The 23635-nt window shown below is 51.0% G+C and overlaps 1 protein-coding gene across 1 annotated transcript; it reads right to left on the bottom strand.

Annotated features, from left to right (window-relative positions):
• Nucleotides 1-849: 849 nt before the first annotated feature.
• Nucleotides 850-3320, bottom strand: FOXA2 (forkhead box A2). Its single transcript, XM_065919595.1, has 2 exons — nt 3234-3320; nt 850-2166 (listed from the first exon to the last, which is right to left on the bottom strand). Exons 1-2 carry the CDS (start codon nt 3318-3320, stop codon nt 850-852), a joined length of 1404 nt encoding a protein of 467 aa, XP_065775667.1.
• Nucleotides 3321-23635: the final 20315 nt, after the last annotated feature.

Genomic DNA, 23635 nt, shown 5'->3' on the forward strand with positions numbered 1-23635 from the left:
CTGAAAATGTTAACAATAAAATGTTGATAAAGCAGCAACCATCTCTCCCCAAATAAGATAAAATCTGCAACCAGTCAGGATCTCCCTCCCTCAATTTTAAAATAAATCCCTGATATGTTTATTTTTTTTAATCAGGCAAAGGAAAAAAATCTTGAAGATTCAAAGCAAAAAATTGGCAATAACACTTTAATATAGATTTGTGGAACTCTGGTCCTTGCAGTCAGAACACACATTTATAAGCCATAAATAAAGCACGCAGAAACCATAAATTAGTCAGACTTGAGACCTGGATTTCACCGTATCAAGAATGGGAATGCTTTTTTTTTCTTTTCTTGGGCATTTACAACAGACCCTTACATTATTTTTTTTCTCTTTTTAAAACAATAGTACAACTCTGTTTTCTGTTAAAACTACATAGTTTTACACTGAGTCACTCACAAAAGTTTGTGTTTTTTACTTTTTCTTTTTTTTAATAAAGTAAGACTTCCCTGCAACGACAGCAATGAAGAGGAACCACAACAACAAAAAGTCAAGAATTGGCAGGTTCTTAAAGAAGCAGGCGTCTACACAGTAGTGGAAACTGAGGCTTTTCTTCTTCTTTTTCTTTTTTTAAAACTGTTTAGCTTTTTCTTTTTCCCTCCTTATATAGGATGATAGACATCGGTGTGGCCCACGTGAGGGAGGGAAGGACTGCAGAGGGCGAGGGGAGACCTCTGTGGGGGGGGGGCGGGGCAGGGTGTGAAGGGTCCTTCTCCCTTGCACCTTTCCAGCATCCCTTCCTCAGAGTCTCCACCCCACGTCCTGTCTCTCCCATCTGGGTCCCGGGCTAGCCGGGTCGCCTCTGTCTTCTTACGAGGAGTTCATAATGGGCCGAGAGTACACCCCCTGGTAGTAGGAGGTGTCTGCGGCCAGGGGCGAGGCATCCAGGCCCGCTTTGTTCGTGACCGGGCCCATGGCCAGGCTTCCCGGCATGGGGGACCCATAGCCGGGGTAGTGCATCACCTGTTCGTAGGCCTTGAGGTCCATTTTGTGGGGCTGGTGGTGATGATGGCTGTGATGGTGCTGCTGCTCTGACGACATGAGGTTGTTGATGGAGAAGGGGTGGTTGAAGGCGTAATGGTGTTCCGGCTTCAGGTGGGCCTCGGGCGGCAGGCCCGGGTGATGCGGAGGGCCCAGCAGGTGGGCCGCGGCCTGCTGCTGCTGCTGCCCCGGCGAGGGCGCCGGCTCCGGGGGGCTCAGTGCCGAGGCCGGCGTCCCCTTCAGCTCCCCGAGGCCCCCTCGCTTGTGCTCCTGGCACGGGGAGGCGCTTGAGTGGGGCGACTCGGTGTCCGCCGGAGTCTCGGGAGCCGGTCCGGCGGCCGCCTCTCCGAGAGGACCTTGCGAGGCCTGGGCCCCGGCGGCGGCGGCCGCCTTCTTGCCGCCGCCCGCGGCGCCCGCGGCCTCCTTCAAGGCCAGCTGCTTCTCGCACTTGAAGCGCTTCTGGCGGCGCAGGTAGCAGCCGTTCTCGAACATGTTGCCGGAGTCGGGGTGCAGGGTCCAGAAGGAGCCCTTCCCGGGCTTGTCGGGCGAGCGGGGCACCTTGAGGAAGCAGTCGTTGAAGGACAGCGAGTGGCGGATGGAGTTCTGCCAGCGCTGCTGGTTCTGCCGGTAGAAGGGGAAGAGGTCCATGATCCACTGGTAGATCTCGCTCAGCGTCAGCATCTTGTTGGGGCTTTGCTGGATGGCCATGGTGATGAGCGAGATGTACGAGTAGGGCGGCTTGGCGTGCGTGTAGCTGCGCCGGTACGTCTTGGGGTCGCGCGCGCGGCTCAGGCCCGCCTGCCCGTACATGGGGCTCATGGAGTTCATGTTCGCGTAGGGCGCCAGGCCGCCCATGGCCCCTGCCGCCTGTCCCCCGAGCGGGCTCAGGCTCGGGCTCAGGTGCGGCCCCATGCCCGCCACGCCGGCCGCCCCGGCCGAGCCGCTCATGCCGGCCATGGCACCCGCCCCGGGGGACATGCCGGCCAGGGACGGGCTCATGCCCGCGCCCACGTACGATGACATGTTCATGGAGCCGGCGCTCATGTTGCCCGAGCCGCTGCCCATGGCGGCCGCCGACATGCTCATGTACGTGTTCATGCCGTTCATCCCCAGGCCGGCGTTCATGTTGCTCACCGAGGAGTAGCCCTGAGGACAGAGCCCGAAGGGAGGCGCATAGCGTTAGCACCGCAGCTGGAGAGCGCCCGGCCGGCTGGCCGGTCTCCCGCCCCACACCCCACATCCTACGCCCCACACCCGGCCATCGGGCCAGCCCAGGCCCCCGACTCCAGGGAGGCCTCCAGGGAGTCCTGCCTTCGCGCGGCCCCGGCCCGGGCCCCCACCCAGCGTCCGTGTCACCCGGAGCGCGCGATCGCCCTCGGAGAGGGGGCGCGGGGACTGCTCATGGCCATCCCTCAGCCCTCCTGCGCCCGGTTCAGATTCTACAGCAGGGGTCTCCAGGAGCGCGCTGAGCCAGGCACCCCAAATGCATCTCCCCTCTGCAGAATCTCCCCGACTCTCAAGCAGGCGCCGCTGCCTCGGACACCACCTCCGACCCTGGCCAGCGACCTGTGGGACACGGCGCTGGGCGGTCTCCCGCGGAGACGATCCCAGGGTCCTCTCCTTTCAGCTTTTCTCCCGGACCCCATTCTGGTCCCCAGGGGAACCTCGAAGCGGCTCCCGCGCGGAGCCTATGGCCACCCTGAGACATTGAGTGGCGGGACGGGGAGGGGACCGCGAACTGAACTGCTGGCGGCTGGGCTCTGCAGCCACAAACTTTCTTCCTCTTTGTCGCCTCGTCCTCGACCCTTTTTTCTCTGCCCCAGCCCCCGACTCCTGCCCACCTTGTCCTCTCCAGCTCCCCACCCCCTCGCCAGCCGACCTCCCACCCCTCCCCAGCCGCGCGCTGCCAAACACAACTCTGTTAGGATAGTGCGTGGCTCGGCCACGGAGAGGATTTGGAGGCGCCGCAAGTCAATATTTGATCACAAAGTTAATATTATCTCAAGGCTAACAGTGTGTCGTATAAAAAAAAAAAGAGACCCATTTGAGTCGAAGGAGGGTGGGAAAGGCGGCTGCCCCGAGCGGCTGGGGTGGTGTTTAGGGGTGGTGATGGGCGAGGGGGGGCCCGGGAGCCGGCCAGGGAAGCGGTCCCGAGGTTGGGACCGAGGGCAGACGCCGCCACCCTGCTTTCCCCGGCAAAGCCGAGTGCCTACCTCGGGCTCGGCGTAGTAGCTGCTCCAGTCGGACGGCTCGTGCCCTTCCATCTTCACCGCTCCCAGCATACTGGAAGCCGAGTGCATGGCAGTTTAAAATTTAACAGCCACAACAAACGACCGGCAATCACCCCCCCACCCCCACCCTCCTTTAAAAAAAAAAGTCGGCCGAGGCACGGTCCCCTCCCTCCCTCTCGCTCTCCGTGTCTCTCGGCCCCGCTCCCTCGGCCGGCCGGAGGCGGTGGTTGGAAGTGGGCGGGAGGGCTGGGTCGCGGGAGGAGGGGGCCGGGGGTAGGAGGAGGCCCGGAGCCGAGCCCCGCCGCCGGAGCGCCCGCCACCGCCGCGCTCGCGGGCTGCCCGGTGGAGGCCGAGGCTGGCAGTGCCGAGCTGCCCCGAGGCGGCGGGAAGCGCGCGGCGCGGGGGCGGGTGGGGGGGCGGAGAGGAGGAGGAGGAGGAGGAGGAGGAGGAAGGGGTGGAGGAGGGAGGGGGAGGAGGTGTGGACCGCGCGGCGGACAAGTGCCGCAGTGACGTGGGCGGCTGGTGATATAGCGCGGCGCGCCGGCGCGGGCCTCCAATCCCCAGACCCGGGGCAGCCCATTTGAATAATCAGCTCACACCTGGGTGAGAGGGAGCCCCGGCCTGCGCTCCGCACCTGCCCGCCCCCCCCAACTCAGCTGCCCTGCACCCCCGCACGCGGAGGCGCGATGAGCGAGCGAAGAGGGTGGACGCGGGCCCCTGGGGGGGTCCAAGACCCCTTTTCGTCTGCGGGTCGTCCCCGCGGGAGGAGGGACCCGGGAGGAGGCCACCCGGTGGAGCGGCCCAGGGCTCTGACCCCCACCACCAACCCCTCTCTCCCCCGCCTGGTCTCATTGCGCCGGGCTCCTGGTACGTCGGTCCGAGGGCGCGTCCGGCCTCCGCTCAGGCTCCGCAGAGCCTTATCAAAGCCGCATTTATTTATCCCGGTTTCTGCGCTCTCAGGGCTCATTCCCTGTCAAAACAGCCAGCCGGTGACTGAGCTAGTTTGCAAAGCGCTGTCCTATGTAGCAAAACTGTGTACACACCTTGAACTCCCCGGCCGCTGCTGCTGGCAGGCCACTCCCGTTACAGTTTAGACCCAGAGCGGCTACGAAGGCCTGCGGTCCCGCCGCCCCGGCTTTTTGCCTCCTCCGAGCCCGACCGGGCGGCTGGCGGGGACGTCCCCCGTCCCCAGCAGCTGCGGCGGTTGGGAGACTATTTGTCTCTGATAGGACGGCGTGTTTCAAGGTTACTTTTCAGCCACAACCGAGGTGCCCACAGCGTTTCGTAACTAAAACAAACAGGGCCGGAGGTGAGGGGTGAGGCGAGAGGAGAGAGAGGAATTAAGGAATCAATACTGGGGCAAAAAAAGTCCGCTCGAGGAAGGGCTCTGTGGTCTCCGCTTTCCCGAGGAACTGTTTTATGAGAATTAGCAACCCTAGCACCATATTCGTCCTTTTATTTTCGATCCAACTTCCAGTTCAATTGATCATCTGTTCTGGGTTAGCTACGGAGACCTCAGTGAGCCGGATTTGGGGGTGGGGGTGATAGGGAATACTACTACAGGTGGTGGACACACTTTCTTGGTTCTAAAAACACAGCTGGGCCCTGAGGATGCAGCTTTGAGCCCTCAACCCCAAAGAGAGAGAGGGGGGGAAAAAAAGGAAAACAGTGGGTACCTGGCCCACCTGTCCAGAGTTGTGGGGAATGGTGGCCAAAGACAGAAGCGAGGTGGCAGGCATGGAACAGAGCATCTAGAGCGGAAGGCCGGGTGAGGGTTAGGCCAGAGGGCAGGGGCGGAGCAGTGGGTTGGGGCAACTCCTACCCCTTCCCTCTACTCCAAGGCGCTGGGGCCTGCAACGCTTTGAGCTAAAGGTGCAGGCGCTGCTGGTCTGACCAATTCATAAAGAGGGTGTTAATGCACCCGGTGAGCGAGCGCCAGGGAAGGGTTCCCCACTGCCAAGGTCTGCTTCTCCCCGAAAGCGAGGACCCCCAAGAGGGACAGGGAGGTCCTGGGTACAGCCCGAGAGTGCCCTGGGTATAGGCACACAGTGTAGGTGTGTGCGGGGAAGCCGAAGGGACCAGACCCTGGGCATCTCTCATCTGTCCCTGAGCGTGGGTGGAAACTACCTGACCACTTTCCAGAGGGCTGGGGAGAGATGGTGCGCACTGGCCTGTTTTTCAAAGCGTTCTGCGGAGGCCCGGGGCAGAAACACACACACACAAACGCACACGGGCACACACACCCTTCCTCTTTACCGCCGGGCCCTTCTCACATTCAGGAGTGTGTGTGCTTAGTCGCCCAGTCGTGTCCGACTCTTTGCGACCCCATGGACTGTGGCCCGCCAGGCTCCTCTGTCCATGGGATTTCCCAGGCAAGAATACTGGAGTGGGTTGCCATTTCCTTCTCCGGGGGATCTTCCCGAACTAGGGATCGAACCCACGTCTACCGCATTGCAGGCTAATTAGTTACCATTTGAGCCAGTAGATCAAGACAGTAAAACCGAAGGAACGACAGACAGCTTTGCGGGGTTCAGGAGATGGAAGGCTCGAGCGGCCTGGTTAACCTAGTATGTGTGTCTATGTGAGTGTCCACTCCTCTCTTTATGCTCTTGGTTCTGGAAACCTCTTCGCCCGCAGAAGAGAGCGCGGTCCCGGGGAGGAGGGCGCGCCCCTGAGTGGCCCGGCCCCGGGTCCCCGGCTTCCACAGTGACAGGGCTCCCCCTGTCGGTTACGCGGCCCCGGGATACACCCGAGCCCTACGGCCGCCCGCGCCCCTAACCCCGCGATCCAGGCGCTCGCGCCGTCCGACGGCGTCTTCCAGTCTATCGGAAAATGCCTCGGCGGGGTGGGGGTGGGGGGGCTGGCGCTTCTTCTAGGTGCCCGAAGTTCTGCACAAACCCAGATCGGCCTCCGCCGCCTGTGGCGACGCCGCGGAGCTCGGGTGACGCGGCCGCGGGGACCCTCCCCGGGAAAGGCGAGCGCAGCCGGCTGATGCTGCGGGGAGCGAGCGCTCACGCCGCCGGCCCGCCGCTGGTCCCTGCGCCGAGGCCCGAGGGGGCGCTCCCACCCGTGCGACTCTGGCTGCTTCCCTTCCCGGCAGCTCGACTTTCTAAAGGTTGATTCAGAGCGTCTGGCACGGGAGCCTCAGGCTGGAATGCTGTAAATTGCTCCGGGAGCTTCTCTCCAGGAAAAAAGTTCGCGGGTAACTCGGACTGAAAACAGATGTTTCTCCAGCTCTCCCCCCACCCCCTTATCTGAAGGAGAATTGAAACCTGCAAAACTTTCCTTTGCCCGTGTCCCCTGTTACCCGGACTTGCCCGGCGCTGCCGGGTTTGCGTAAAAGTCGCCTTGTAACCGACGACTATGCTAGGGTTTAGCGCGCGATGATTTTATTCCGGGTGCTGCCCCAGCGCATTGACTCAGACTCAAACCTGGGCCTCCTCCGGTGTCCCTGCAATTTCCAGCAACACTCCTTCATCCCCGAGGCTCGCCATCATGTGAAACTAGCCAGTGGGGAAGGGACATCAACAAACAGAACTCAACTTCCCAAAGCGATGACCCATAAAATATCGAAGGGTGGTGGTGGGGCGGGCGCTTTTGGCTGATCAAGATTCCGGTTCTGGAAGCCTTTTGGAGAATACAGGCCTTGCTTTAGGGAAGCTGTCCCCACACTTTTTGGCACCAAGGACCTGGTTTCATGGAGGACCATTTTTCCAGGGACCAGGGTAGGGGGAGATGGTTTCCAAATTACATTTACTGTGCACTTTATTTCTATTATTATTATTATTACATCAGCTCCCACCTCAGATCACCAGGTATTAGATCTCAGAGGTTGAGGACCCTTGCTTTATTTAGCGCATTACCAGATAAGTTTGCAGGTGAGGTTAAAACGGAAGAGACAGAGAAAGGTGACTTAGCAAAATCTTGTGAAAATACACATTTTACCTCCAAATAACCTTTGGTTTGGGGGAAATCAGACACCCACCCGTCCGTTATTCATTCACGGTGGCATTTTCAGGGTGAGTCCCAAGTCTTAATAAAGAAGAGGCATATAGTTGTGTCAAAGGTTGTAATTAAATTTCATTTTCTGTGGGTTGTTATTTCTGAAATTTCGTTTAGAAAAATCAGACTATCAAAATTAGTCTACTTGGCATTGAACATTCAGATACTTTTTTTGCTGCCTTTTGTAGCTCTTTGATGGCCAAAATCCCAGTTGTTTACAGAGAGGGCAATTGAAAAGATAATTAGCGAAGAATATCTTTCAGAAGAGATTTATGTGAAAACACACACACACAAGAAAGTGATTTTCAAAGTGAGAGAAAGGTAAAATATGACATTGTAGGTTTATACACAGTAAGTTTATACACATGCACACAATCTACCTCTCTTGGGCAAGATTCACAGGAAAAGATGGGAAATAAATCCTAATAAAAACGATAAAAAAAAAGATAAATATGTTGCTAGCAACCCTGGTTGTGTTGGGTGGTAGGATTATCTCTTCAATCTATATTTTTCCTGCAGTATAGTTGTATCATTGTATATAATAAATTATTATTTTATGATATTATTTTTTATTATTTTAAGTGAAATATATAATAAGACTATTAGATTTGATGTCATGGAAACTTTACCAAAATAACTTACACTATATTCACTCAGTTCTCACCTGTGCAAGAAGTCACCGTTCCAAGGGAACAAGGATTTGAGTCCAGAAAACAAACCAGTATTTTGTTCTCTGATCTGTGTCAGTGCCCTTCTTGAGTTGAGGGAGAAGAGACGCGATTTGCATGCCAACCACAGGCGATGACTTCCTGGCCTGAAACCAGGGAGGGGTGAGGCTCTGTCCACAGGTCCCATTGGATGAATTTGGTGCTCACATCTCTTTCTCTGATGCATGTAGAATTTGATAGCTGTTTGGATGGTTGGGTGCAGTTATGCATTGTGCATCTTTTGTGAGCTTCCTTGGTGGTCAGGTTGAGCAGTTGTCAATCCCATTCCCATCTTTGCAGGCCTATGGAGAAGGTCAATGATCTGCCCATTTGGGTCCAGGGTCTGGCGAATATTTCTAGTATCTTCTTGGCATCCTGTCTACCATTGTCGAGGCTTTAGCACATTTCTATATGTGGGACTCTTAAGCAGGTAATTAAACTAATCAGAAGAGATAAAAATAAAGAAATGACAATTTTGAGTAGCAGTAGCAACATGTCAGTGTGAGTGAGAATAAGCTCCTCTTAAGGGATTCCTAAATTAGGTGTATCTGTATTGGTGGCCCTGTGAGCTCTTTCATACATATAGATGTTATTCTTGGAGGTAATCTGTTATTCCTGCCCAAAAGGCCAGCGATAGACCTAACTGAGGGTGGGGGTCATAGAGAATCCATCATGCACCTGAAGAATCAGATCTGGACATTCCTTCTTAGGAAAGTGGAGATCAGGAGGTTAGCAAGGTCTGAATTTGAGTCTTCGGCAGTTGTTTGCTTCTGCCTTCCATCTCAGAGTGATATACGGGCTCTGGGTAAACAAAAAAATTAGAACCAACTAGCTCTCATATTAAGCAGTGATGATGAAGAGGAGTTTATAGATTTCTGACCCTTTCAGCAACAACTTTAATGAGTAATCCTTATACTACATATGGCAAGACTGCAGCCCTGACCATTGTAGACAAAGCCATGTGCTTATAGAGGTTATTTTCTTCTACTTGCTCCTCTGCTCCTCTTCTGTCACGGGTTCCAGCAGAACTTACTCTGCTTGTTTTCAAGTGTCCTTTCAGCAGTGACCCAGCGACTTTTCCTGAGGGCCAGAACCTATTCCAAAGGGGAGTCTACCTGTCACCATTCAGAATTACTGACTTGTTGGCAAGGATGCGTGCAAACCTCAGGTGAAGTACGTTGCCTGTGTTGACCCATAATTGATGGGGAAACCAAGGGTTGGGTCCTCTGAAGCCAGCCTGATGTCATGATGCCAGCAGAAAGTAGCTGGTCAGGGGCATATGGCAGGCCACTCCAGTCCTGCTACCATTTGTAATCTCTCTCGAGTACCAACTTTCTATCCTACAGGTACTAGGGGGGTTCTGGCTCCGGGAAGAAGGCAGAAGGAGCACCTGCAGTCTTGAGAAATGCCCCGTGATTGTGTGTGTGTGTGTGTGTGTGTATGTGAGAGAGAGAAAACATGCAAGTGTGTAATACACAAGTCTGTATTCACTTTTCATCTACTTTATTTCCAAGAGTCCTTCCCGAGGAAGGACTGCAGAGCTTCCTGAAAAGTGAGAGCTTCGTTTGACAGGGAGGGTTAGCTTATCTGTAATATGCCACAGCCACTGTGACCCGCTGGGGTCCGGGTAATTAACCAGGGCTGGGACCACCCCTCAAATTTTTATGTGCATAACCTTCCCCTGGGGATCTTGTTAAAATGCAGATTCTGATTCAGCTGGTCAGGGGAGGGGCTTGAGAGTTTGCATTCTAACAGACTTCCAGGTGGTGCAGCGCTGGCTGGTCCGAAGACCACGGCTGGAAGAGACCCGCTTCCCTAAGTCGTCTTGCCGTCTGTCCTGAGCAGGGTGGTGGTTTGGGCCTTGATGAAATGTGAAATGTTAAGTCTATCGTCACCTTCAGTGGGTTCTCCCCTCCAACTCACTCAGGCCACACGGACCGTCTCCGCAGCCGGGATGAACCTTTCCAGGGTTCGGAACGTATTCTCAGCTTGGGGCGTGGAGAACGTGCTCTCCCCGCCTCCCTCCCCGCCCCCACCCGGCATTGTCTGCGGCCCGCACCTCCCTCAGCGCCTCTCCTGGGACCTCCCTGGTTGACAAGGCAGAAGTGGGAATCTTCAGCAGTGATCAGTTTGTGATTTGGAAGCTGTCATTTTCCGAGCACAGAAAAGTGGTCTAAACAAACTGTCACCTGCAATCACGCTGCATCACAAAGATTCCCGCTTCGCTCTTCTCGGAAAGCGAGAGCGCCCCAAGACTCTCCGGTCCTGCCTCCCGGGAATCTGGCTCTGGACTCGCTGACCTTTTCCTAAACATACCCCGACCCTCATCACTGATCCCAGTGTGTATTTTTAAGTAGCAAAATAGATCCAAGGAAAGTGACAAGGAGATTCCTGTTTATCCAGTTTGGAATGGAGCTTGCACGTCCTCCTCCTGGGGAAGACCTGGGTCTCCTGTGGAAGCAACCGGGACTGGGAATTTTCTTCCACAGACGCTGACCTGATGCCGAACTAGCACCGCCTGACCGATGCTCCAGAAAAAGAACAAGAGCAGGAGTAATGCAGTCTGAATCCGCAGACACGCCAGAATTAACCGCCCCGCCCCGCCACTCCCCCCCCCCGCCCCACCCCGGCCAGGAAATACACTGTTTCTCTTGCTCCCACCCAAATATTTTCCAACATGTATAATAGGAAACGTTTAGAAACTAAAGTGTAAGTATCTAAGGTGAGAAGAATGTAAAAACTCAAGCTGTTCCTTTAATGCTTATTCTATTTGCAATGTGCACCCATAATTAGCGCTCAGATCATCTTCCCCTTGTGGGAATTTAAATAAGTCATTCCTTCTGAAAAGGACTCCTTTCCAGGTAAGAACTGCTAAAAAGGAGTAAATGTATTTCTTTACTCCTGTGGGCAGATTCTTCTTATTTCTACTATACTTATAAAAGCACATGGAAAGATCAATGTAAACATAATAAGAATTTTAGACCAAGTCCTTAATATGCTTGATTTTAAAGCAGTAAGCGCTGGGGGTGAAAAAGCTGGGGAGGACATTGTACTCAGCTGCTTTGAGATCCCTGGATGGAGCTGGATATACAAAACAAACTTACTTTGCAGTTTCTTTCACCCCTGCTGGCTACATCACCCCATAAGTTGCCTCTGTCATACTAAGGGGATAGAGATTTGAGGCACTGTTTTCGCCTGTATTGTTTTGCATCATATAACAAATGATCAACGCTGTTTAATATTCTCCAGAAAACTCTACATGAATAGATCTGTACCTTCCCAAATCCTGAGAGTTTAGCGCTCCCTTTTAAGAGGAAACCTGGAAAGATCATCCTTCTAAGTCTTCAAAATAAAGTGCTAAGTGGATGCTAATGATGGGGACCATCTGGTCCCGGTGGGAGTTCTGTGTTGCTCCCACCTCCCCAGGCTTTGTGGTCAAATAGAAATTGGAGGAAGCCTTTTTTTCCTTCTTCCCTGTTTCTTTCTTTCTTTTTAATCCTTTTTATGCTTAATTTAGAACTACAGGTAAAAATTTTTTCTTTATGTTTATTCCTCAGGTTTACTGGCCCCCAAGTGACCAGAATCTTCATGGTGGGAGGGGTAGTATTTGCATCAGTTCCCCAGACTCCAGGGTTTCTTAAACTCCAAGGTTCCCTCTCGCAGGTGGGAGTTCCCTTTGTCCCTGGGGAACTGGAGTGAGATGTTGAGGGCTTGCCTCAGACCACCCAGCCCTTCTGTCCCAACCTGGGACATTTGATTCAAACTTTGAATTGTTTCCATATCACCATATTTTCTGAGGGAGAAGTCATCAGAAGCATGGGAAAGAGAAAACACTCATGAGTAGAGTTTTCAGTTATTGGTACTCAGTGTGTGAGTGTGTGTCTGTGTGTGATATTGATCTATATTATGTACAAGATTGTAACTCTCAAAGAATAAGGCTAAATAAACCATTTGTTGTTGTTGTTTAGTCCCTAAATCATGTCCAACTCTTTTGCAACCCCATGAACTGTAACCTGCCAGGCTCCTCCACCCATGGGATTCTCCAGGCAAGAATACTGGAGTGGGTTGCCATTTCCTTCTCCAGGGGGTCTTCCTGACCCAGGGATCAAACTTGCGTATCCTGCATTGCAGGCAGATTCTTACCCAATTTAATTGTGGAACATTAAGAAACTGTTAAAAGAATGATATAAATCTCTCTGAAATTATATAGAAAGTGTATCTACTTTATGATGAAAGGTTAAATACTCATTGGACTGGGGTAATTTGATTTAATTTTTGTGAAGATAATTCTGACTCTATGCACAGAAAAGGTTTAAAAGTTGCACACAAGCTGTTAACAATTACACCCCCAGAAGTTGGGACTTGGAAGGCTTCAGAGAAGACTTGCCATTTTCACTTTATATTTTCCTCTATTTTTAAACAATTATTTCTTCTCTTTTTGTCATTAAATAATGTTAAGTAAACAAACATTGAAAAGTGCAGTCTTTGCCACTGGGTAGATGACAGGCTGCACATGGTATTTCTGCTCCTATGATCGAACATAGATTTTTCTGCCTCTTGGTTTGGAGAAAATGAGTGAGTCTGCTGGAGACACAGAGATCATATTTGCAAGAAAAGGATCAAACTAGGAATACCCATGGCCCAGGAGTGTTAGGTAAGAAAAATAAGCTGCTAAGACTGAATAAATCTGTCCTAACTTAAAAAATAAAAAGTAGACGTCCCAGGGCAGATCTTAAAGAACCGGGCAGTACTTAAACTGCTGTGAGTCTTAATTGCTGATGGTCCTCAGGAAGGGAAGGGATTGAAATGCTGTTCTCTGTGGTTCAGCTTAATTAATATTTATGGATGCAGAAGAAAATTAAATAAGGAAACGGTGTAATTTTAAACAGTCTGTGGTCCTGGTAGCAGGACTCACAATAAATTCAGAAGCAGGAAGAGAGTGCTGAGGAACCGTTCCTGATTTCAGGTTTCTTCCCTTCTTCCACCATCCAGGCAACCTGACCCATTTTTTTTTTTTTTTTGTACTGCAGCATACTTCAGTACTGATACCTCCGACCGCTACTGCCTGGTTCACTTCCAACTTTTGCATGTTTTTGTCATTGTGACTGGTTATCTGCAGGAAAATTTTTTTCATGGGGCATGCTTATGGGAGGGATTATGTCCAAGGATGTTAGCTCTGGCACCATCTCTAATGGACCCACTGGGTGTTTCTGGGGTGTGTATCTGCCACTTACCATTCTTTCCATGGTTTGATGAGTTGAGCTTTTCTATCTTAGGGGCAGAGGGTTGATGAGATAGCACAGTTTCCCTGTCATGGGGAATCCTGACCTTAGATCCACTTCTGCACACTAACAAACATTTATTGGATGGATGGATGGAAGGATGGGTGGATGGAAGAAGAGAAGACAGTTGCTATGCAACTCTAATGGAAAAACTCATAGTTTACCCATGAGGACTGGTATTGGAGGGATAAAATCAGATTAAGAAAAGTTGTGAGTGAGTTCTTTTCAAACTTCAATTGATGGCTCATCAGTGTGTTGGGGCAGTAATCTACTTCACTGAATCGTCATTAATTAAAGGAAGGGAATAGCATAGAATTTCTCTGTGCATCGCATATAAAAAAGGCATGTGTAGTTCTGAAAAACTTGGTATAAACATGTGTGTATCTGCAGCAGGATGGAAAATGCATTCTCTACTGGGTTAAGTGTTAGTCATGTCCAACGCTTTGCTACTCTATGGGGTGTAGCCTGCCAGGCTCCTCTGTCCTTGGAATTCCCCAGGCAAGAACACTAGAGTGGGTTGCCATTCCCTTTTCCAGAGGATCTTGACCCAAAAATCAAACCTGGGTCTCCCTCACTGCAGGCCGACTCTTTACCTTCTGAGCCACCACTCCAGAAAACCTGAAAGACCAGGTCCACTGGGAGCTCAGGGTTTCTTGGCAAAAATTCTTCAGATTTCCCATTTGGAGTGGAGACAACAGCAAAAGTCACAGAGTGCATGAGGATGAAATGAGTTGAGGACTTGATGGGTACCTGGTATTTTGAAAACATCTGATCACTGTTACTTTCCCTCCCTGCTCCCTAGCTTTGCATCAGGGGGAGTTCCAACCCTGCCCAGAGAGATGCGTGATGCTACGTCCTACAGTTTGTCCTCTCAAATCTAACCAAATCAACCTTCTTAAAAGACAATTAAACCTGCTCAAAATGATGCCACATATTTGAAAAGAGCATTCCCATTTCTCTGGATAAGGTCAGAGCTGGGCTGAGCGCTGGGTCAAGGACCACTCCAGAATGAGCAAAAGTGTTCTACCCTCTTGCAACTCTTAGCAAGAGCTAGACCTTGGTTTCAATTCCATGGCTTTCTCTCCCTTGGAAAGTTAAATTCAGTGCTGACAGTAAGTCCCAACCTCTCCCTATTTCCAATTCTTTCTAAACCCTCTACCACATGCTAAACCATTCCTCTTTCTCCCCCAATCCCATCCTCTTCCTGAAGTCATTTGGTCCAGAAAACCCCTGCATCCAAATGTTTTTGTAACTCCCCTCTTACGCCTTCCCAGCTCACCACTTCTCTTTCTGATTCCCATTCTATTCTCCTAATATCCTTCACATTCCCCTTCTTCCACATCCACCAAGCCATCTTCCACCCAGTCATGTTCTCCTGGTGACGCAAAGCTGGCAGAAGCCCCATTCATCTTTCTAGAAGGCCCCTCAGCTGCCAGAGCCAACCTGCTGCCTTTTTCCTGCTGGCTGCTTCAGACCAACCTTGGCACCTGTGCTGGGGAGGAATGTTTGCTAAGTTTCAACCATTAGATTGAAAAAAAAAAACTTCCACTTTGACTTATTTCAGGTAATTTCAATGTTTTCATTCTCTTGAGAGGACCAACATAGCCACCTGTTTTGTAAGAAAATGAAAATTTTGCTCTTAGTGATGGAAAACTCCCCCCTTTTCCATGGGACCTGGTGAGTTTGCAAACTTTGCTCTTACAATGAGTATGGCAGTGAATCTTCTTGTCTGTGCACATGCCCATGTTCCTCTAGTGCCTGGACGTTCTGGAGAGATCCACACATTACCCTGTAGAGGTCATTTCTGCAGATGAAAGGGGGTGTGCTGGGGTGAGGGCATAATGAAGGAGACTTTGTCTTTGTCTGTCATGTTTTAATTTCTTTGCAAAGAGGATGCATCCACATGTTATTTTTGTATTTAAGTTATGCTGAAATGTTTTCAAGAGCACTGACAAATTCCAACACTAGCAGTTCTCATCAAGAGGCTAATCAAGCACCTCCTTGCTCTGCACCTCTTTCCTCTGGGTTGCAGCCAGTGGTCATGGTGGTGGAACTGATTCTCCCTTGCATGAGTCCTCAAGGATTAGAAATTCTGTTCTGAAGCTTCCTTCTTTTCAGTTACTGTCACACTTGTGACAGGATGTGTAAACCAACCTTGGCCTTAGCTCTCATTTAAAGACATTTTTGTCCATATTCTTGGAGCAGGTCGGCCAATGTGCATCTATCTGATAAACACATGTGAATCCCCAGCCATGCCCCTTGGGTTCAGGGCTCACAGAGCATCACGGATATCTTCAAGAAGTTTCCAGGATCGGGAGTGGACCAGAAATCAGCACAATTCGGTGTGTTAGTGCATCCCAGGGGGCAACAATCTGATCTTCCTGGGATGGGAGGGTCCATGCCTCCTGCCCAGGAGTGATGTTAAGTCCTACCTGGGGGAAGGAGATGAGTTCCACAGGCTGAAAGGGACCCAGAGCTCCCCTAGTGGAGGGAAGCGGCAGCGCAAGGGAGTGCCCGAGCCCCAGCTGGGGAAGCCAGAGCCTGGAAGAGACCATGAAGGTGCAGGGGGACAGAGGATGGGTGTCAACTAGGTTTTGGAGTGGCTGTTACCCTGACAGTGGAGAGGGAAGGGAGGCTGGACCCAGGACCATCTCTCATCTGGTTCTGGTCCAGCAGGCTAACTGTTGGGAGTGACAACCACAGGCCATTTCAGCCTCTCGGGGTTCTTGCGCTGCAGAGGTCATGGCCCTTCCTGGGATGCCCATATTCTATCTTGATGGAGGAGATCTCAGGCTCACTCCAGACATCTCTATGGGCTGCACTAGCTCCGAGGTACCCCACTGGGTTCTGCAAGGCTGCTTTGGGGCCACGTGGAAGCTTAACTTGCCTCTCTGCCCACAGCTACCTCCACCCCCACCCTCCCGCTCTGCTAGATGTTGAGCCCACCAGTCTCCCATGAATGCGGCACAGGCTAAACCCCACTGAGAAGCTGTCTTGGGGAGTCCAGATGAACAACCACTTTGGAGCTGCAGCACCAATCCGGATGGGGAGGCTCCCCAGTGATGGAGACATCCTAGTTCAACCTCTGGCCTCTGAGGGTGTCTCCAGAAAACTCCAAGCTAACACAGCCAGGAAAGTATTGGGTGACATAAAAATACAGAACCGGGAGTCAAAATTCTCTTAGTTCCCGTTTCCCCGTGAAGTAGAGCCAAGGAATCAAGTGCAGACTGACACTTGACTCAGCAAACACTGGGAAAACACTGGTGATCTGACAGCAGGAAGGGAAGGCAGCTGATAAGGGGCTGGTGGTGAAGCCAGTTCCTACTGGGGGGCATCTGGAGCTTCACCTACAGCAGCTTCTTAAGGCAAAGGAGAAACTGTATCTCTGGGAGTAGGCGGGAGTGGGGGGTGTCTGTTCCCCAATCCTGCACTGCTGATTGACAGCTGCTGTTGGGGGTCTTAAACCTCCAGACACTTCCAGTCCTAAGCAGGGAGGGTAAAACCCTTTTGCTAGAAAGCTGCCTATGGAATCTGGCAAATGCAAGGAGAGTTTGGGTGGGGGAGAATATTCAGGGCCCTGCCACCATCTCTGTATGTTCCAGGGTCTCCATTTCTTAATAGCTCAGCCCGCCAAAGCCTCAGCCCCTGAATCATCAAACAAGGATAATGCTTATGAGGGCTTCTCAGGGGTGAGAACTTTACATGTGACTCTGCTTTAGTTCTCAAAGAATATGGTTAAGGATGGGTGACATGGTGGGCAGATGGCCATGCCATAATATTAATCCTTGTCATCACACACCCTGGCCCAGCACTGCCCTTCCTAAGTGTGGAGAGGCCATGAGCCCCCTCCAAGATCTCCAGGATGGAATCCACCTTCCAAATGTGAATTTGCAGAGTCATGTGCAGTTGGTCCCCTGCATTCACCAAAAGTTACGCTCTGCCAGCTCCCTCTAGCACTGTCAAAGGGGCCACTCAGAAGAGTGTTGCAGAATCCAGGCACCATGCTCTTTCCACACTTTTTAGGGCTAACATCTGAGGACAGTGAGGTCAGTGTCCACTCGGGGGCTGAACAGGGTTGAAGGTCCTCCTGTCTCCATGGCAGTGCTTACTGCACCACAAGGAAGGCAGATAGAAATGCCCAGTTTGAAGAGAAACCTTCTTAAAGTGTGCATTTTCAACACTCAGTGGTGAAAGAGTCAGCTGAAGTATTGAGTAAAGGTGAACTTTGTTCCTTATTAAATAGAAGGTAAACCGTTGCCTTGCTCCCTGTTTCCTGGTGAGATGATTCACCTGCAGTGAATGAGGGCTCATGATAACATTATATCATCATGGAAAATCCTCCCTGTAAAGGCCGGATCTCTAACTGCTCCTTAAGCCCCAGAGGCCAGAGAGTACAATACACTGGGCTCAAACAGAGCAGAGATCACAGAGAAAAGCTCTTATAAATCGACCCTAAACACTTTTGTGCAAAAAAAAAATCCAAAACTGTTGTAATTCTCAACATGTGTGAAGGGATATCCCATTTTCAAGGCTCTTTCTACAAAGTACTGGTGGAATTTCTCCCATCCTTGTAAGAACTCTCACTCCCTGAGTCCCAGATTACTTTTAACAGAAAGCCTTTGATTAGATCCCCATGAGGTTAATGAGACCTTAAATCAGTCACAAACCCTTCAAAATTTATCTGGAAATTGCACCCGCTCTTTATTTTTATCACTGTTCCAATGGTCCTTCCTATAATTGAGTTTTACGTTCTAGACATTAATCATTGTAATTTTAAAATCTAGATAACATCTGAAGGACAAGTTCCCATTTCCTAATCTTGTTTTAGGCAGTCCGGAATAATAAGCTTTCAATTCAAGATTAAAAAAAAAAAATTTACACATGCACACAAACTTGAGATGTTTCAGACGTTATGATCTGAGCATAAAAAAGAAAGGGTTGAGCCTTTGATTCATATTCCATTCAATCACGGGTACACCAGTGCTGGAGGGATTTGCATGTTTAAAGGAGTGCGCAGAAAGGCAGCCCACATAATGAATTCTGCGGGGTGTTGGCGGAGGAATTGGTATGCATCCTTGGCACTGGTGTCTGCTGCAGGGTCTGTGTTCTCCGCGTGCGCTGATTGGGTGCCGGTGTCCAGAAGCGACCAATCATGTGGCGTCGGAGGGAGGACTCCATCTCTGCTGGACTTGGACTTGGCAGGAGAGATGAATTGAGTGGCTACAGGGTCCACAAATTGGTTTGCAGGGTGTGTGTGCGGCAAGAGTCGAGGCGTGGGTGGTGGGGTTGAGTCCTTTCCCCAGACAATCTCTTGATTAGGAAGCACCTCTTTCTTGGGGGTTTGAAGACCCAGAGACCTCTCTTTCTCCAGTTTCTGTTGGTAGTTGCATGGGTCACCTGTTTTTTTCTGGTGGGAGAATGTGCTGGAAGATGGTCTGAGAATGAGCTAAATAGTCTTTAGCTCTCAGACTGGTAAGAACTTCGACATTCAAGTGTTCCACAGGCTGTGCTAAAACTGCCGCGGATCCTCAGGACCTGGAAATAGCTAGCTATGGTTGAGGTTATTTAAAATTTTACAAGAAAAGGCGAAGGCACACCACTAGGGCACATTGAAACCACTGTTTCTGAGAGGGTTGTGTGAGAAGGAGCCGGAATGGGGACCGGGAAAAAAAAACAAAAAAACAAAAAAACCTCAATTTTCCTTTAGCTCAGGCTTACTCATCACCTTTTCTCTCCAACTGTGTCAACATGGGTGCAGGACCTCCTGTCCGTCAGCACCTTTGATGTCTGGAAATCCCTCCTCTCTGTCCTCATCACCCACTGACTCTGCCAGGGACTGCTGCTTCCCTGGAGTTTATCATCCAGCGGAACAGGTGATCTAGCCCCAAAGTTTTCATGGCATGAGATAAATGAATGATTGTACTTAGAGCATGACTTTTAGAATCAAGACTTTGACTTGAGTCTGATTCTGTCACTTCTGAGCTGGGTAACCTTGATGAGAATCCAGAGCCTCTTAAGTCACAATTTCTCCATCTTTCAAGGAAGGTAATGGTTGTTTCTTTCTCTCAGGATGGTGGGGACCATAACTGTCAGGTACCCAGTGGTGGCTCCCGGAGAGGGATTATTCATGGCCTCTGAAAATACAGTATAGCTTATCCCCCTCGTGGCTACAGCTCGCTGTGGGAAGAGCCAAATGGATTTTCACTGAGTTTGGAAGTGGCCTGACTTCCAACACTATGAATCTTCTTTGGGGGACTCTGGGAGGTGATGTTATCCGGGGCAGCTAGGGCCCTGCCTTTCATCCCCTACCCTGCCCACCTGTTCAGCCAGGTGGGGGAAAGGGAGGCATATTTCTTTTGAGGATGTTTAATGCTTCCTCTGGTCAGACTGAAGTTCTGACCAGTTGTTATGACAGCTTGCTCCTTCTCCTCATCGTTATAGGAGAAAATCCCGGTGTTTGAGACTGACACCTTGGAGAGCATCTTGTTCTTCCACAGAAGGTGACATAAAAGATAGACCTGTTCTGACCCAAGGCAAGCATTTCTAACTTTTTATCATAGTTATTTCTAAAATCAGAGAAATAAACATTTTACTGGCACTGTCCTTCACAAATGCGTGGGAAAGACGGTGGAGAGAGACTCAAATGACCCAGCTTTGCCCAGAGTTTTGTCTCTTGGAAGCTGGGTGACCCTGAGTAAGCTGGTTAAGCCTGGGAACTTAACCTTTAAACCAAGCAAGGACATGCACACGAGCAGAGACTATGAAGGTGACCAAAGATCTTGGTGGGGGCAGGGGAGTGGGTAAAAGCTCAGTCCTATGACCTGGTGCCCAGGGACACAGAGCTGAAAGGGTCTGAGAACTCCTCTTATGAACCAGTTACTGGTTTGGGGGAACATGGAGTGGGTTCAGTTCAGTTCAGTTCAGTTCAGTCACTCAGTCGTGTCTGACTCTTTGCGACCCCATGAATCGCAGCATGCCAGGCCTCCCTGCCCATCACCAACTCCTGGAGTTTACTCAAACTCTTGTCCATCAAGTCAGTGATGCCATCCAGCCATCTCATCTTCTGTTGTCCCCTTCTCCTCCTGCCCCCAATCCCTCCCAGCATGGAGTGGGTTAGGTTCCTCCTAAGAGCTTACTTGTTTTTTTTTTTAACAACTATTCACATCTACTCATGATGACTAGGATAAACTGTCGATGTTGCAAATATGGAACCAATGCCTTCTTTGGTCCCTTGCCAATCGCGCTCTCTTTTGTTCCATCCATTATGAAAGTGAACCCATGAGAGAAGGGTTTGGAGTGTTTTCTAGACTCTTGCTAGCTAAACTTGAGTCATGGGGTTTGGAGGAGGCTGTTTCCTATTCAAAGGGAGATTCTGCCTCCGAAGGTCCCTGGGGGTTTAAAGATCTCCACTTCTGACAGGCTCCCAGGCAAGGATAATCCACCACCCCAGAACCCATTTGAGAATGAAATAGTCATTAACCTGCTCTGAGGTGCAAAGTTCTCTTTCCTGAGTCCGTAGCAAGGAAATAATTTTGAAAGCTAATTTTGGGGGAAAGAGAAAAAGGTGTTTGAAGTTCTGGAATCTTCCTTCACATGTTTGGAGTGAGGATGGTCAGATTCAGACCCTAAAGCCCTACATGAGTCCTGGGAATTAGGGAGGACAATGGGAATAGCTGGGAGGGGTTTGTCTGAGATTCAGGACATCAGGGCTCATATTCTCTTTTCCAACTTAGGAGGGCAGCAAGAGAGGAAGCGGGTTTGGGGTCTAGAGCTGGTGCTTTGAGTCTTCCTCACCTTCCTCTGTTGGGGGGGGAGGGAAGCCAGGCACTCCTGTAGGCTAGGTGGGGTGAGAGTGCCCAGAGTCACTGAGGGACCAATCCAGCAGGCCCGCTGGGCTGCCAGGTAACTGCAGAGTGATGGGGAACTGAAGCCAACGTTAAAAGTGAGTGTGGCCGGGACTCAGACTCTGCAGCCCCACAGTTGAGAGTCAGCCGTGTGTGGACCCCAGACCTGATCCAGTTGTCTGCTGTGCCACCCCCACCCTGGCACAGCTCCCCCTAAGAACCACGCGAGGCCAGCCCTGGGCAGTGGCACCAAAGAAGTGGAGTAGCCTTCACCCGGGGTCAGTCAGACTGAGAAGAGGCCTCCCCACCACCCGAGGATGTGGGAGCATTTCCTGAAACTGGGCACATCTTGAGGAGGATGGCGGTCCACAGCTCTGGTGGGAAGGTGCTTTTCCAGCAGATAGGATAATGAGCTGACAGAGGCTGCTTAACAGGAGGAGGAGACTGTGTGAAGTTTAATTAGCAGCCTTGCTCAGCACTCTGCGACACCGCCCCCCCCACCCCCAGTCTTTAGAGGGAATGCAGGTGGGAGGGACTTCAAAATTGAGTCCAAGCACGGGAAATAAAGAAACCCTTTTCTCTTGGCATGTGGGAATAGCTGTGTGTTATTTCCTACTACAGTGTCAGGAGCAATAAACTAAATATCACTCTCCCAACACAAAACCATTTCATTCCTCAAACTTATATTCACTGAGTTGCTGATGCCATCCAACCAGCTCATCTTCTGTCACCACCCGTTTCTTCCTGCTCTCAATCTTGCCCACCATGGGCTCCCATGGGCTTGCCCAGGCCAACAGTTCAGAACCTGAGTGGGGACACAGCAGGGGACATAGGGCCCTCCTTACTTAATCTACGTTTTTTTTTTTTAAGTATTAATTTGTGTGGCTGTGCCAGGTCTTAGTTGTGGTACCCGAGATCTTCCATCTTCACTGTAACATGCTGGACTTTTAGTCCCCTAACCAGGGATCGAACCAGAGTCCACTGCATTGGGAGTGTGGATTCTTAGCCACTGGACAGCCAGGCAGGTCCCCACTTAATCTACTTCCACTTTGATGTTTATGCCATCAAAACTCACTGGAACACTCAGGATTATTTTTCAGCTGTAGGTTACAGAATCAGAAACCCATAGGTTATGCTGATTGTTGGGAATACTGTGTTTAAGGTACACATATTTGAAAACCTTTGTTTACTCTGTTTTTCCCAGTAATCCTTCGTAACAATCCAGTCTTTAGTGTCATATAGTGAATACACCCTGAGCTGCTCAAAGTTACCTACTTGGCCAGATTTGACTCCTGTTTAAGTGCTGCCTGATCCAAGTTTACACGAGTGACTCCTGCTGAGCAGTTGCTTACAAAGCAGGGGCTGTCACCGGGCAGCTTCGCAAGCCCTACTGTTTTCACTGGTCTGGGTGTGTGTTTTAAGAGGAACAGGGCCAAAAATCTGCAGTTGGCTCTGCTGTCATTACATGAGGACGCCAGCGCCCTGTGAGGGCCGCACGGGGAACAGATGCTGAAAGGGTCTAGGTGTAGGTGGCAGGGTAGGAGGAGTCTCTAAAGTTTCCCTCCAGAGCCCATGGTTCATGGATACATGGCATCACATCCCCGACTTGGTCTGTGGTGCTGGGAGTGATGTGGAAAATTCAGCAGGCACCGTGCGTCTGGGCTGGAAGGGAAGGGGAGGGGAGGTGGACAAAGAGGGAAAATGCAGCCAGAGGGAGAGAGTCTAAGATCTCCCATGACTCCCAACCCCTGGTGTTCAAAGCCCCTCGGGGGTCCCCTCCTCTGGAGCATAGCCGAGACTTGCTTCCAGCCAAAAGACTATGGCAGAGGGGAAGGGACTTTGTAGATGGGATTAAGGTCCCGTCAGCTGACTTGGCGTTAATTAAAAGGAGAGGATCCCAGCTGAGCCTGACTTTATCAGGGGAGCTCTCAATACTGGGGACAGAGGCTGTCCCTTGCTGGTTTGGGGAAGTAAACTGCCAAAGTGAGCCTGCCGATGAAGAGGGCCATGTGCCAAGGGCTTGTGGTTCCTGGGACAGGTTTGGACCCAGCTGGAGTTGGGGGGGAGTAGTTGGACTAGGGTGGACAGGGTGAGTGGGAGACTTCAGGGAGGCCTCCTTCTAAAGTGGCTGTAACCTTCCCGGCCACCCCAGAAGTCAGCTGGCCAGGCTGGGGCCTGCCCGGGTTTGGGAAGACTGATGGGATATTAGAAGACCTGACCCACCCAAGGACTCCTCAGGCCTGTTCTTTCTAGGTAAATGGGCCCCACCACATCCATTTCCTGGTCAATTATTGGTAGTTCTAGGGCATATGTATCCATACCCTTCCCATGTGGTCTTACATTTGGGGATGCTCATACCTGCCTTAGGCTCTGGTGAGGGTCTTGGGGCTCAGGCCTGAGCTAATTAATTCCACTTTATGCCCAGACACAGGTACCAGTTTCAGGGGTGAGCTCTGAATCCATGAGATCCTTGGGACACACGTGCTGGGAGCAACTGGAGAAAGAGCTGCTTTGCTCTTCTGAGAAGCTATCCCCACCTTCCCTCCAGG

This window comes from Muntiacus reevesi, chromosome 2 (assembly GCF_963930625.1).
Source record: "Muntiacus reevesi chromosome 2, mMunRee1.1, whole genome shotgun sequence".
Lineage (NCBI taxonomy): Eukaryota > Metazoa > Chordata > Mammalia > Artiodactyla > Cervidae > Muntiacus > Muntiacus reevesi.